The 16,001-nt window shown below is 47.8% G+C and overlaps 2 protein-coding genes across 2 annotated transcripts in view; one reads left to right on the top strand and one right to left on the bottom strand.

Annotated features, from left to right (window-relative positions):
- Positions 1 to 189: 189 nt before the first annotated feature.
- On the bottom strand, positions 190 to 11,071 carry fkbp1b (FKBP prolyl isomerase 1B). Its single transcript, XM_083643766.1, has 4 exons — positions 10,796 to 11,071; positions 9,978 to 10,025; positions 1,177 to 1,289; positions 190 to 1,084 (listed from the first exon to the last, which is right to left on the bottom strand). Exons 1-4 carry the CDS (start codon positions 10,830 to 10,832, stop codon positions 956 to 958), a joined length of 327 nt encoding a protein of 108 aa, XP_083499892.1. The 5' UTR covers positions 10,833 to 11,071; the 3' UTR covers positions 190 to 955.
- Positions 11,072 to 11,338: 267 nt separating this feature from the next.
- The window catches only part of wdcp (WD repeat and coiled coil containing), a 5,676-nt gene continuing 1,013 nt past the window's right edge, over positions 11,339 to 16,001 (top strand). Inside the window, exons 1-3 of the mRNA XM_083643405.1 lie at positions 11,339 to 11,407; positions 12,355 to 14,263; positions 14,677 to 14,797. Of these exons, the coding sequence (XP_083499531.1) occupies positions 12,374 to 14,263; positions 14,677 to 14,797 (2,011 nt within the window). The 5' untranslated portion in view covers positions 11,339 to 11,407; positions 12,355 to 12,373. The remainder of the gene's footprint in view (positions 11,408 to 12,354; positions 14,264 to 14,676; positions 14,798 to 16,001) is intronic.

The following is a 16,001-nucleotide window of genomic DNA, read 5'->3' as shown; positions in this document are numbered from 1 at the left end:
AGCTACTTTGCTCTGTCGTGTCTTGAAGGAAATGGCCAGAAGGGGGCAATGTTGCATACTTTAATAAATAATGTATCCAGAAGCCCTCCTGAAACATCATTTTACACTTAATTTCTCAATATTTACAACAATAATGCCTGAGACACACACACACGCACAGACAAAATTGGACATGAAACTCAATCTCTCAACACTGTACACGCCATTTTTATTAAGAGTTGATCGATAAAACGGTCATTGTAGCCATGGCTCTTAAAGAGTTCTGTACAGTATTGGATTTGGATTCTTTCTGCGGTACACTTGCAGTAAATGTTTATGAGGGATATAAAATATACTAAACACAGCAACATCATTCATAGCATTCAGCAGGACAAACCTTTTATCAAAGTGGCAATGCAGACAGTGGTTGTTAATGCCCAGTTAAGATACAGAGCAGAAGTATTGTACTTTCAACACGTACCATTTCCTCTGTTTTTAAAACTGTAAGGCAGTATGTTTTGATTGCAATGTAGTACGGCTTCCATCAGCTGATCGATTTCTTCTTGATTCAACAAAATGTACAGCCTCAATTGAAATGAAAAAACAAAACAAACAAGTGAGTAAACCAAGTGACAAACATTTTAAGACAAAGAAACCAAACTCTGTGTGTGTGTGTGTGTGTGTGTGTGTGTGTGTGTGTGTGTGTGTGTGTGTGTGTGTGTGTGTGTGTGTGTGTGTGTGTGTGTGTGTGTGTGTGTGTGTGTGTGTGGTGAAAGCCTTCGGGCAGTATCTAATATGACAAGTTGGCAACATAGCAGCAGCGGTAGATACTTTAAATGTTGAACTGAAGAAGATGGTAGAAATCAAGGGGAAGAACGGTAGCTGGACGGTGTGGGAGGCAGCAGCCGGTATGGTCTCCCTGTGAAAATAGGCTGTGGCAAAATGTAGCCCCCCTTAACCTTCAACCTTGGCCCGTTCACTCAAGCTTGAGGAGCTCCACGTCGAATATGAGTGTGGCGTTCGGGGGGATGACCCCGGGGTGGCCGGTCGCCCCATAAGCCATGTCCGGCGTACAGGTGATCTTAGCCCTCTGGCCCAGGCTCATCTTTTGGGGCAGGAGGAAACAAAGAAGAAGTATGATCACCATGTACTCAGATGCTGTTGATGTAGTTTACCACCTTTGCTTTCCGCTCTTACCTGTCCCACTCCTTCCTCCCATCCTTTGATCACCTCCAGTCGGCCAATCTTGAACTTGAAGGGCTTGTTTCTGTCTCGAGAGGAGTCAAACTTCTTCCCATTCTGCAGCATACCTGCAAGAGGGAAATCACAGACAGCGATGATGAGGCGTGGTGGCCGACCTGGCCACTACTATTCACCTTATTCTTTGCCCACACATGGACGCTTCCGCATTACGTCATTTCGTAATAGTATTTCCGTTTAGACTTGCCAAAAACCCTGCAGGCAAGATGGCCGCCCACACTCCCCTCCTAAACTGGCAGAATTACTCCCCCATAAAGTAACATATCTTGGCCAATAAGTATGTAACATACAAAATAAAACAATCCGTAATATCTTAATTTTATGTAGAATGCAGAGGACATGTAACTGTTTAGTTAAACTTGCATTCCAGGAATATTGTGCTCTAAAGATGACGTTACTGTTTCGTCCTGAAACCCACATAGGTTGCACCAGGTGTAACCTATGTGGGATTCGAAATAACGCATCCGAGATATAAAACGTTATGAATATAGCCACGTTATAAACAACAAACTAACGCTGGTGATCCGTATGGAAACAGTGTTACTCGAAATGGTTAAATACCAGCTCAGTGGCCTTGTGGTCTGAGTGTCCGCCCTGAGACTGGGAGGTCGTGAGTTTGATCCCCGGCCGAGTCATACCAAAGACTATAAAAATGGGACCCATTTGCCTCCCTGCTTGGTACTCAGCATCAAAGGGTTGGAATTGGGGGGTTCACCGCTCCCCCAGGGGATGGGTCAAATGCGGAGAACAAATGTCACACATTGTGTGACAATCAGTGGGACTTTACCTTTACTTAAAAGTTATATCAATTTGGTCATTCAGTGGCATTTTACTGCCATATAACATAACTAACTAGCGGCTAATATTAGCCACAGTAGGCAACTAGCGCTGAACCGGAAGAACAAATACGTTTGCGTTGAACGCGGTGGTGAATAAGGTGAATAGTGAGGTCATCTCACCGATGATGTCATAATGATGTCATAATGGGGGGGCATTACTACATTCACATTCGAGCAATTATGATGTCAACAGTGATGTCACTCGAGCAATTGTGATGTCATCGGTGATAGGGACGCACCGATATGAACATTTTGGCAGATATATACGATACTAAAATTGCCGTTACGGCCGATAATCATTCACCGATGACAAGAATCATCATACATCATAGACAGAATGACTAACATCGGGGCATCCCGAGCCGACGATATCTTGCATCCCTAGTGATGATGTCATCAGTGATGTCATCGGTGTGACATCACACAAAGTAGTGTCATGTCACGCAGGGGCGGACTGGGATCATAATTCAGGCCGGGCATTAGATACCAAGCAGGCCAGGCCGATACGGGCCGACGCGCGCTTCGGGCGCCGGCGAAAAAATTTGGCCCGTTTGAAGCCCAATTTGGGCTGTTTGAAGCCAGATTTGGGTCGTTTGAAGCCCAATTTGGGCCGTTTGAAGCCCAATTTGGGCCACTGTCTTCTTAACACAGCCACGTTGAAGAGGACACTACTGATGCCATGTCTATGCATGCCCTTCCAACCCTCACTGAAATGGTGTGGAATGAGGTATTTCAAGATGAAAGGGAAAGAGGCGGGTCGCTTTTCAGCAGCGTGAGGGTTGGCTCCGAAAAGAGGAATTATTCTGTCGGGGGGGCTTCTTATCAAGATCTTGGGCTTGTTTCAATTATCCAAATGAACAAAGGGAATGTGAAACGGGAAGCGTTGGCCTGGTTTGGTGGATTATTTTTAAAGTGAAGTAGGCCATTGCTTGCCTGTATCTAGACCACAGGGAGAAAGAGGGGAACGGAGCACTGTGCTCCTTCAGTACACTGACCATTCAACACGTCCAAAGGCACAGACACACACACACACTGGCCTCGTTTCAATAGCCATTTTTAATATGCCCTCGGCGCCATGCCATCACAACCACCATCTGATAACTCAAGTGGACCTTCTGAGAGAGACCCTTCGAGTGCCGGGGGAGTCAACGGTCTAGACTTCGGGAGCATGTCTCGTCTGTGATCGCCATATCGCGTGCACGACCCCACCCACACGAGCTATATATATATATACTGTATACAGCTGTAAGTAAACAAATACTATTCAGAGAATTTAAATGTCTTTATGAAATGAACTAATCTGCGCTATTTTATGCAAGCGCAAGTGGCCATTCCCGCGGCGCATGGTGTTACATATCACACACAGTACCAAGGGGAAGTGGAGGAGGGCTTGTTAATGACTAATGATGAAACATGGCTACTGAGCACACCTCATTAGAAAAAGCACTACACTGCGGCTGTCCAAGGAAAGAGGTTAATATCCAGGATTTCTTTGCACAACTTTACATGCAAACACAGACCATACATACCATACATGCCAATTAAGATACGTTCTGTCTTGAGTACAGCTCTACCTACGATTGTGGACAAAATTAAATCCCAAATATGCATTGTGATCAAGGTATGATCAGGGGAACAGGCATTTTTTTCACCTCGTCGACACAGTGAAATGAAACGATTCAATATTGTGGGCGGCACAAACAATTATTAATTGTGGAAACTAAAATCCCGATAAAACCATTATAGACAATGAATTGTGCAACCCTAGTTGAGATGAGTGTTTGGCAGTCTTGCATGGAGTCAAAGGGCCAGGTGAAAAATATTCCACAATGCCCACTTTGCAGTTTGGAGGTTGCCCCGGGAAAAGCCTTTGATTTATCTATCACAGCGTCATCACTCAAGTTGAGAGACGGTAGCTATCTCATCTAGTCAGTCTTGGTACTGTATGCCGTAAGTCTCCCCTTTCACTCGCTCTAAACTTAGTAGGCCCAATGGCTTCCAAGAATCACTGTAGTCCAGATATGAGTGGGGCTGCGCTCAGTCCAAGGCAGGAGTCATCAGGTGCATGCACCAAGGCAAATACCACCTGCTACTAGTTTCCCACTGAGGAAAAATGACAGGTTGGATCGTCCTATAAAAGGCAGACATTTCAACATAATTCATTCAGTTATGGCAGGTTTGCACTTTGCAATGTACCCTCAACTCAACGTAAAGCATGTCTTGCCCTCCTCATGTCTCTCACTACAGTGTATATTTGTGAGACTAAATGTTTGACACACAGTTCTCTCAGGCTGGAGTATTAAGCAAAGAAAAGCCAACAAACAGAGAGCAGCCCAGCCTCCACGCACCACTTGTAGCACTGCTCTGTTATCATTATTTTGGCAGCGATGCAGGGGTGGGGTCTCTCTCTGTGGAAATATAACACCCTCAGGCAGGCCTACTGCCAGACTCTCTCCTGAGTTGCGTGAGAGCCTTCAGCTTGGTGGTGGCACAGGCGGGGGGGGGGAAGCCACGGTGCACAGGGTGAGGTGCCACGATGCACGGGGTGAGGTGCAACGGTGCACGGGGTGAGGTGCCACGGTGCACCGAGGCGGGGTGCCACGGTGCACCGAGACGGGGTGCCACGGTGCACCGAGACGGGGTGCCACGGTGCACAGGGTGAGGTGCCACGGTGCACGGGGTAAGGTGCCACGGTGCACGGGATGAGGTGCCACGGTGCACCGGGTAAGGTGCCACGGTGCACCGGGTGAGATGCCACAGTGCATGGGGTGAGGTGCCATGGTGCACTGGGACGGGGTGCTACGGTGCAAGGTGCCACGGTGCACGGGGTGAGGTGCCACGGTGCACAGGGTGAGGTGCCACGGTGCACCGGGTAAGGTGCCACGGTGCACGGGGTGAGGTGCCACGGTGCACGGGGTGAGGTACCATGGTGCACTGGGACGGGGTGCTACGGTGCACGGGGTAAGGTGCCACGGTGCACGGGGTGAGGTGCCATGGTGCACAGGGTGAGGTGCCACGGTGCACCGGGTGAGGTGCCACGGTGCACAGGGTGAGGTGCCACAGTGCATGGGGTGAGGTGCCATGGTGCACTGGGACGCATGGGGACGGGTGACACGGTGCATGGGGTGAGGTGCCACAGTGCACGTGGCAAGGTGCCACGGGGTGAGGTGCCACAGTGCACAGGGTGAGGTGCCACGGTGCACTTGGTGAGGTGCCACGGTGCACAGGGTGAGGTGCACGGTGCACGGGATGAGGTGCCACGGTGCACCGGGTAAGGTGCCACAGTGCACCGGGTAAGGTGCCACGGTGCACGGGGATGGGTGCCACAGTGCACAGGGTGAGGTGCCATGGTGCACGGGGTGAGGTGCCACGGTACACGGGGACGGGGTGAGGTTATTTTGACTCTGTTGACTGTATCTCGTCTGAGCGCCTGTTTAGGACGGCTGCCAGCCCAGCCCCTCCTTAGCCTAAAGCCCATGGCACACCAATCAAACGTTCGACAACAAACACAGACAAACACAGTTGATGTGTTTGCAGCCGGCTGCTCGCAAGCATGATGTGTCAATGGAGAAAAAAATGCCTCATATATCGAGCATGACCAACTGAGGGACATGTAGTTGGGAATATTTTCGCAACGTCCTCCTAACTTCATAATTGAGACGAATGCCCCACTCCTGACACAGATACTGCACGAGGATGTTGTGATTGAAGGCTACTTCCCACAGACATTCAGGCATAGCATTCTCCCCTGAAAGGAGAGAGTTTGCCATCTCCTAAATTACCCCCCGGCGGCATTTATTTCAGTCTATTCCTGTGTGACACTCTGACCAGACCAAGTGTCATCAGGTCTCCATTTCATCACGTTTCATATAACATGGTAAGAAACGCCGCCCCCTTTTAGGCATGACATCATAATCAGCGGAGTCTTTTAGGCATGACATCATATCAGCGGAGTCTTTTAGGCATGACATCATATCAGCGGAGTCTTTTAGGCATGACATCATATCAGCGGAGTCTTTTAGGCATGACATCATATCAGCGCAGTCTTTTAGGCATGACATCATAATCAGCGGAGTCCCCCACCTTGTCACTGGAGACCCACAACACTTTATGTCATCATCGTGCCAGACTCGTCAGAGTCCATCAATCATAAAAGTCACAAGACCTGGTTTTCTTGATAGTGACTGATAAAGGATCTACATGAGCGTGTGACCGCAGGGTCGCTGGCTCAACTCTCCGGCTCGGATGAGAAAATCTGGACATGAGAACTTCCAACGTGCAGCACTCTCATGTTAAATAGCCACTTCACACCACAGTCCATGTTCCCTGGCCTTGAGTGAGGCAATTGAACCATGAGCTTTCCAAGCTGCTCATTGGCCAGCAATACAAAGTGTACTGGGCTGCCTCCCAGTGTGTAGACGTGTGAAAGCATCATCAAGCCAGCAAATATAGTGTTCTCAATAATCCAACAGTAAAACGATAACACGTCTCCGTGGGTCCAGCCTGTTCCCACGCCAGGCTGCTTGTCTTCTTAACATAGCATTGTCAAGAGATGTGAGTGCAGCTGATAGCGGAATGGCTACTGTAGCTAACTGCTGCTCTATTAATAGACTCACAGTCAGAGTCGGGCATGACAGAAGTGTGTGTGAGGAAGAGAGAGAGAGAGAGAGAGAGAGAGAGGGAGAGAGAGAGAGAGAGAGATCTTTTCTAATGGAGTTTTCCTGACAGTGTGGTAACACCAGGAGCCTTGCCTGTCTCATGGTGATGATGACCCCTGGGCTTTAGCAAATGTATGCACGAATTACTATATTTGTTTAAAGTGCCCCCAAAATGCCCCCATTTTTAGACAGTGGGGCAAAAGTTACTCCCACAATCCCCCCCCCCCCCCCTACACTGGCTCCATCATAAGGTCACCCACCACACATTTGTGTGTGTGTGTGTGTGTTAGGGCTGGGTATTGGCAAGGATCTCACGATACGATACGTATCACGATACTTGGGTCACGATACAATTGTATCACGATATACATATACATACATATTGCGATATATTGCGATATTCTACAGAATTTACTCAAAATTAAATAATAGAGCTAAAGATACAACACACTGTGTACCACCCAGGTAGTGTAATAATATGTACATCACTTTATACTGATAAGTTAGTGGACAAATTTAGTCAAAACTACTGAGTGTTGAGTGTTACTGAACGCATCGATATGGGAAATATCGATACAGTATCGATTAGGGGTGGGAATCACCAGATGCAAAAAAAATTATATCGCGATACTTGGCGTCCATGTATCGATACAGTATCGGGAAATAAAATATCGCGATATATTGCTGTAACGATTATATTGCCCAGCCCTAGTGTGTGTGTGTGTGTGTGTGTGTGTGTGTGTGTGTGTGTGTGTGTGTGTGTGTATGTGTGTGAGTGTGTGTGTGTGTGTGTGTGTGTGTGTGTGTGTGTGTGTGTGTGTGTGTGTGTGTGTGTGTGTGTGTGTGTGTGTGTGTGTGTGTGTGTGTATACTATGCGTGCATACTTAGAATCCCAATGGTGAAAGTAAAGATGGAAAGGGGCAGGGTATGGTGTTATGTGTGCGTGTTGTAATGTTAGTCTGGGTTCAAATCCCACCATGCTATCACATCTCTCTCCTTCTTCTCCACCCTTACAGCTTATCTTGCCTCTGCTGTCTGGAAAGCTAACTGAGGAAGTGTGTGTACTCTGGAGTGCTGCACTGACAGCCAGCTTGATGACTTGGGAGTCGGGACCGGATAGGCTGCTTAAGTCCCAAATCTACAGCACTGACACAACACGGTCTGCACAGACCTGTCACCTGGAGTAAATATGCGTCAATCTTTTCAATACTTAACCTTTCATATAAATTCCGGAGCAACTGAGCAACAGTGTCTACATACCAATTAAAGGTCGATGAGACGAACCAGAATATAAAATAATTTCGTCTATGTTCTGGGATCACCGTTTGCCAATCAATACTGAGAGCCAGGAAAACAATAGCCCATATAGCCAGTGGTGAATAGTACTCACTTTAAGAGGTTCATAACTACTCAAGTCACACCAGGTTAACAATGACAAATTAGAATGTTTATTGTGTATGGTTGTCATGAAACTAGTGCATATGATATCTGATGTTATATTACTAATTGAGTCAAATCCTCTAATTGGATCTAAGAAAACCACATAGCTCAACTAATCTCCTCCGGACTTTTGTTCAACATTAAAGCCTCATTTTCACATTTTCCTGACGCGTACAGCTATGGTTCCCATATACACGTTTATTGTTTGCCCCGTACTCCCAATAGATCTCTCCAAATTATATAATAATAGATCAATAGCCCTTTGCGTGTTGCATGTGCCTTGCCTTGGAGAAAACTCGAAACAGAGAGACAGAATGAGACAGACAGCATCACAGGCTCTTCCTGTCTACATTCACTCTGTCACACTAAAATGATCGTCCTCCTCGTTACAAACACACAGGCCATGATTCGACACCCTCTAGCACAGCCTGGTGTTAAGGAGTCTATACACCTGCCGGGACTCTGCAACCAAAGCCAGATCACTACAACCCAGAACAGCAGGACGTTGTGCAATCGGTAGCACAGAAAACAGCAGGAAATCATCATGTTATCAGAACAATGGGAAAACATGCAACCAGAGGCAGAAAAACAGGAAGTGTGTCAATAAAAAGTTAAATCCGAGAATGGGGCAGGTAGGGGTTTACGGGGTGGTGGGGCACTAATGGAGTCTTAGCAGGCAAATACTGAAGTTAGCGTAGAAAAGAACCAAGGAACTGGGGGGAATAAAGTGTGATCCTCCCACGCTCTACATCTACATCCTGCCGCTGAAACTCACTGTCGGCTGAAAAGAAGCGGGTGGCGACTGCACATGTATCGGAGGAAGCATGTGCCAGCTAGTCTACGGCTCTGCCCAGATCGGAAGGGGGTGGCGCCATGACCGGGACAGCAGGGGGAACTGGCCAAGAACAATTAGGGAGAAAACCACAGAGATAAATATGTCGATGGAGAAAAACCCAACAACATGAAGGAGGTGAGAAGCGATGGGCTGCCTATTGACTCATGCAAATGTGATCATGCTCACACACGCACATGACAGTTTGTCTGCACGCCCACGTTCTGTGCTCACACTCTCACGCATAAATCAGACAAACGTCTTATAAGCATGTAATTATCCCTGTGATCCAGACAGACAGACAGACAGACAGACTGATGACATGAAACCTAGCTTTTGTTGACTTTCTGTCTGACCTAGTTGTCTGGACTCGCAACCTGGGGCACAGAATAACCCAGATTCATTTCCCAAATGGGCCGGCTCTGCGTCTTGCTGCTCCACCTCTACAATTGGGCAATCTGACACGAGATAAACAGGCTAAAAGAACCAGACAAATGTGCGTGCATCCGCGCGCGCGCGTGCGTGCGTGCGTGATGTGTGCGTGCGTGCATGCCTTTTTGTGGGTGTGTGGTTGTTTCTCCTTTGATTTTTTTTCTTGTCTTTTCTTGGCAGGGTGCATGCACCCCATGTGATACTATTATCCATCAAGCCAAAGCAAATTAACTCTTCTAGGCACAGTGGGAGCTCAGCCCATCTTTGGTGTGTACATGCATGTAGGCTCTAACAGCCTGGGTGAATACTGTGCCATGTTGTACTCCAAATATTGTGTATTAAGCACGCACGAATGTGCGCGCGCGCACACACACACACGCACAAACACACATACACACACGCGCGCACACACACATACACACACACGCGCACACACACGCACACGCACACAGAGGATCAAATTTCCTCTCAAAAGAGACAGGAAAGGCGTCTGGCTTGGTGATTGCTGCAAGCCAACCATCTGTAAAAGTCAGTTACCTATGTAATGAACAACACATGTCTGGCCCTTCTTTGGAAATGTTCTTCCTGTTGAGAAGAGAGAAAGAAAAACACGCATTAAGATGTGCTTGTACATCTCAGACGCTAATGCCATAGATCAACAATGGCTGGATTAAGTCTGGCGGGGTGTTCCTGGCAAGTGTGCCAAGTCTGCCTGTAGACATGTCATGTGGGACTCCGTTTGTACCTTCCATTCCATTAGCCTGCTCTGTGGTTTCATATCCCCATATAGAAACTTTAGCCTGTAGCTTTATTTTTCCAGCCTAGCTAGGGGGCTATCAAATGCCCCTAATTGCACTCTGACAGTGTGTGTGTGTGTGTGTGTGTGTGTGTGTGTGTGTGTGTGCGTGTGCGTGTGCGTGTGTGTGCGTGCGTGCGTGCGTGAGAGAGAGAGAGAGAGAGAGAGAGAGAGAGAGAGAGAGAGATAATTAATTAAACGTACCCTGTCAGTAAAAAGTAAAATCTAATTTTCCTTATGAGACAATTATGCATTTAACTGTTGAACTATCCATGCATAGGCTAATAGCTAAGCCATGTAGCCCAGTAACAGACTGTGGAGAGTTCTAGAAAGATCAAAGATGCCAATGCAGGCAAAGCCAAGGGCTCGATTTACAATCCTGTCCTAGCATGGTACTTAAGTCTTATTGACGCTTTTAAGTTGGCGCTTAATGAACCGCCATACTTCATACATAACAATGCTGCAGTGTTATGTTAACGCCACCGATGTTTGATTAGCATGCTGAGCAGCAACAGACCCCCACTAGCCCCTACTACACCAAGCGAAGAAATCAACTTACCATCACCGGGAGATATTGTTTCGACGTCCACGCCCATTGCTGCACTATTTCAACGGTTACGTCTAAAAAACATACAGCCTAAAAAGCGATTTGGGCACCTGTTTTGCGGCTACAGCACGGGCTATAAGAGCGGAACCATGTATTCACCCCACCTACCGACCACAGCACAGAGCACACACACAGTGGTAACAGCAAAGATTGTGTAAAGTGAGAACTCAGCTTCGAGATGCACACTGCACAGCGACTACTACCCCCACCCACGTCGTCTTCAGCTTGGTCGGATTGATCTACAACTCACGCTACACTACACCACGCTGCAGCTGTCAGGCTTGATCATTATGAATACATCCATATTTTTCCTGCGTTATATTTCGTCGACATGCGTCAACATATTAATTTTAATATTCCAAAGCTTTACAGAATAAGAGGGAGATTCAAGCGGATAGCGCCCTCTAGTGGACACGGTGGGGTAAAAAACCAACTCCCATAATACAAGTTTTTGTTTCCGGGTCAAGTAGAACACCGCATCTCAACCGGGAAAACGTGAAAGTGGGCAATAGGCATGTTTTGACCGGTTACCTGGAGACCCTGTTCCATGCTTTAGGATATATGGTATGTCTGTAAAATTACGCTTTTGTGGATTTTGTAACGTTACCCTATTGTGATATAAAAGGAGAATTCAATGCATGTCATCATGTCTGGCAAAACTATTCGCTGTCTCGTGTGGCAGTGTATCACATGTATTTATTATTATTATTATTTTTAAGCCTAACTTGGGAATATACCATTGTGATAAGAACGTGTACCAATACCCAGTACTTACCTACCCAAAGAGTATTAAGTTCTTTGCTCTGGCTTTCAATGTAGACCTATTAATCTGTTGCACATCCTGTATGTATTTTGTGATTTCAATGTATTCATCATATTCTCCGTTCTTATCCCATATAACGTATGGGAGGTAAGTTGTACTTGATGATGAATGAGTTATTTTGCACATACTTATAATTTACACATTCTACTTACCAACTTCTATTGTTGAAATTAACAGTAGTCTGTTATATATTATATAATCCCCAAAGGCTGAGGCTATATCCTATTATTTACATTGTATTTTCTCGACATTCTCCCATTCGTGTCTCTGTTGCTGCAAAACCCAGTTTCCCCACTGGGATCAGGTGTCAGTGTATAATGTTAAAGTGTCAACACAGAACACACTGGGGTGATTGATTCATACCTACTCAAAGTGCGTAGTTATGCCCAGAGGCTATAGCAGAACCTACGTGACTAAGGTCATTCAGGCGTAAGCAGGTGTAAGCTCTCGTCACCATTACCTCAGCTCAGGCAGAGGGGATTAGGGTGTTTACTTGGAAGGAGACACGGACCCAATGCATGTCCACTGAGCTGTATGTTAATCTGTCCTGTGTTAATCTGCGCAGGTAGGTAGCACTAGCAATAGCTTCTCGTGTGCACCAGACCCATTTCAGATCAGATGCGGTCTCTGTCATCAATGTTAACCTTTTGATGAGTGGTTTTCTTTTTTCTCTTTATCTTTGAACAAGCCTCTTCATACCCGTCGGGATGGATCTTGGCAAGGCAAAGCTGCTGAGGACGGGTCTCAACACTCTCCACCAAGCCATCCACCCTTTGCATGGGGTAGCGTGGACAGACGGCAAGCAGGTCTGCCTAACGTCGCTCTCGTTCGTCAACGGCGAGGTGACGTTTGGGGACACCAACGTCATCGGGCAGTTCGAGCATGTCTTTGGGCTCTCGTGGGGCCCGCTGTGCTGTTCTGGATCCGCTGCCTTGCTGGCTGTGCAGCACAAGAAGCACATCACCGTCTGGCAGCTGCAGCTCAGTGCCCTGGAGCAGAACAAGCTGCTGTGCACCCAGACCTGTGAGATGAGCGAGCCCTTCCCCCTGCTCTCCCAAGGCTGCGTCTGGCATCCCAGACTGGACGTCCTGGCTGTGCTGACCAAGAAGGACGCCTCCGTGTTGTTCTCCGTCAGGGTGGACAACAGGCGAGTCAAAGCGGAAATTAGAGGTAACGGACTCATCCACTGTGCCTGCTGGACTAAGGATGGCACGCGTCTGGTGGTGGCCATAGGCAGCGCTCTTCACTCTTACATCTGGAACGACGTCCAGAAGAGTCTGGTCGCCTGCTCCTTCTGCCCCATCTTTGACGTGGGAGGCTACATCTGTGCCATCGAGGCCACGGGCGAGGTTCAGGTAGCTGTGGCCACAGAGCTGCCTCTGGATAAAATCTGTGGACTGAATGCGGGCATAGCCTTCGACTTGCCTACAGAGAGGCACGGCCGGCATGTCACCATCATGTCAGACGAAGACCGCCCTGTGGACCCTAGGAGGAGGTCGTTTGAATCGGAGAGGTCCTACATCTCCAGCCCGGGCCCAGTAGATCTAACCCACCTCCTGTCGAAGCACCGTTGCTCTGACCCCAGCCCCCTTATCCACCTGCGGCCCCGGGACACCATGACGGGTTCTGGCCAGGACTTCTCCCACCTCATCCTGGTCACCTACGAGCGGAAGGTCACCACCACCCGCAAAGTCAGTATCCCAGGGATTCTGGTGCCAGACATTGTGGCCTTTGATCCTCGTGGTTCCACAGTTGCTGTGGCTTCCAACACCTGCAACATGGTGCTGGTCTACTGCATCACAGCGTCGGCCATGCCAAACATCCAGCAGATCTCCCTGCAGAAGAACGAGAGACCCAAAGGTCTCTGCTTCCTCAGCGACAAGATGCTGCTGTTGATGGTGGGCAGGCAGAAGGCCAACGAAACTGTCTTCCTCCCATCTTCTAACACAGATAAATACATCCTCCGGCTCTTAGCCAAAGACCTGATGTGCGATGGAGAGACCCCCATTATGTCGTCACCCTCTGCCCACAACCCAGAATCCACCTCCGGTTCCCATGCACGGATTAGGAGGCACTCAGAGCACCTGTGTAAGGATGACAGTGAGCGTCTGGGGATAAAGGACTTGATTCTGCCTGGAGGCGGAGTAGCTCGCTCCCCAGGCAGCAGGCGCAGGCTGGTGGAGGAGGTGGTGAGGAGCGGCGAGCCCAGCTCTGTGGACCCGTCCGATCGTGTGTCGGACAGACCCAACTCCAGTGCCTCCTCCATCACGGTGGAGAATTTTGACATGGACCACGTCAACCGCATCAGCAGCCTGGCGGTAGCCGGCCGCCAGGCCAGCAGAGACTCCAGCCGCGCCAGCTCGCCTCGCTGCGAGCCGTCGGACAAGCACCACGCAGAGCCCACGCTACCGACGCCTGACAAGGCCAAGGAGCGCACGCTGGAGCATTTGGTTCAGAACATGGAGAGGCTTTCGACACGCTTTGGAGATGTACAGCAGTGCCTGACCGAAATCAGAGATTATTCCCTGAACGGCAAGAAGGCCGTGAGCGTCTACCCCAACGCCTGTGACCCCCCCTATGTCAATGTCACATGTCAGGTATGGGAATACTCGAGACATTTGCCCCGTGTGATAACCCCCTAGTGTTTAAGACTTCACATTGCACACGATAAATTGTTCGGGGATAATAATTACACAAATGTAGCGCGGAGGGGATTCCCTTTCTCTCTACAATCTCTTTTCATTAGCGGCTTTGGGGTTTAAAGAACTTAATCTGTCACATCTTTAACTTTTCAGGATTAGACAACAGAGAGACCTAATGGTCCTGGCGAATAGGTTTGACATAAGAGAGTATAAAGTACATAGTCAGCAGGTATCAAATTAAAATATTGTGATTTAAAATAATGTCAACCTCGACTCAAACAGATCACTAAATGTCACTGTAATAAGTAAAAAAAAAAAAAAAAAAAAAAACTTTTCTTCACTTTCACTTGTCCCTCGTTGGTGTGCAGAAGCAGCTGTCGGAGAACGTGTTCATCGATGAGCGGAGGCCGGTGCTGCTGTGCGACGGGAAGCTGTGTCTGCGTGCTCTCCAGGACCTCTTCGGCCTCACCCTGGTGGAGATGACGCATGGTATGTGTGCAGCTCGTAAAGTCGAGGAAGCAGGTTTACGATGTATAGATCTCACTGGACACGCATGGGGCCGGCAGTTCCCGGGGGGGATTTAAACACGCCATGGTTTCTATCCGTTCCACCGCTTTGATGTCTGAATCAGAACAGACTGGCTGGGTGCAGCGTAACGACGTCTGGCCTCATGGTCCCTGAACCTGCAAGTATTGAGGTCGAGACAACCCGATTGTTTTATCGACTTTGTTCTGACCAGATCAATCCATAATAATACATTCATAGTAATGATGACAGACAACAATGGAGCGGTCATTTTGAAGGCTGTATTGTGGTGAGTGTGGTCCCCATATAGTCCCAAGAATACCCTTTTCTTGTTTAAGAAACCGTATGTAATGTGCCTCCTCAATAGCCTGGGTAAACCCATCCCCCACGTGACCTGCTCTCAGACCTGCTCTCAGTCGCTAGGGAACTGAGAGAGCAGGTCACGTGGGGGCTGGGTTTACCTAGGCTACCTCCTCAAACCCTTGTGTGTAAATAGCCCCAAAACACCAGGGTAAGTCAAAGCCACTTCGAGGAAACAGGCTTCTCGGGAAAGTCTCTCCCTGCAGGTATTTTCGGCACGTGTTGTGGGTTTCCCTCTGATGTCACCTGTAATTGATCAGATGAGTATGTTAAGCTATGGGACCATCTACAATTAAGGACTCATTTCAACAGCTCTCTCATTATTTCCACAGAAAATGTTTTTTTTGCAGTAAAGGGGGAAAAGAACCTCTATTATTAATTGTACATAATGTAATTTAGCATCTAGCATTGTACTTCTGTTGAGGTGCGTACGCTATAATTGGAAGTGATTAAGAGCCTACATGCGATTACAAGGTTTTAAACCGAAGCAGCTTTACTACTGACCGTCACAAAAGTGTTTTGTTGTTGATGTGTTGCACGCTGACTGTCCTCTACTGAGACACACGACACCAAACGACAGCAATCACAAATGTATTCAGTCAACTTGTTACCGTTTTGTTTTCGCTAAATACCTTAAGGTCTTCTAATGAAGCTCATAGTGATGATGACCACTTTTATGCTTGCGTTTATGATTTAGAAACGACAGACGGGACCAAATAATTTGCAATGGTTTATAACCGATCTCATTGGCATCAGATATAAAAGGCATAAAATAAAATGTATAAAAGGCTATTTATAGTAAGCTAAC

This window comes from Poromitra crassiceps, assembly GCF_964638095.1.
Source record: "Poromitra crassiceps genome assembly, chromosome: 9".
Classification (NCBI taxonomy): domain Eukaryota; kingdom Metazoa; phylum Chordata; class Actinopteri; order Beryciformes; family Melamphaidae; genus Poromitra; species Poromitra crassiceps.
Note: the sequence above shows the minus strand (reverse complement) of the source record. Positions and strands in the feature narration are given on the sequence as shown.

What these genes read in the sequence shown, in the direction of transcription:
- fkbp1b (XM_083643766.1), bottom strand. Translation starts at nt 10,832, where the DNA reads ATGGGCGTGGACGTCGAAACAATATCTCCCGGTGATG. An exon ending in AACAATATCTCCCGGTGATG is followed by an intron (nt 10,026 to 10,795) that starts GTAAGTTGATTT and finishes TCTTCTCAACAG; the next exon opens with GAAGAACATTTCCAAAGAAG. An exon ending in GGGAGGAAGGAGTGGGACAG is followed by an intron (nt 1,085 to 1,176) that starts GTAAGAGCGGAA and finishes CTGCCCCAAAAG; the next exon opens with ATGAGCCTGGGCCAGAGGGC.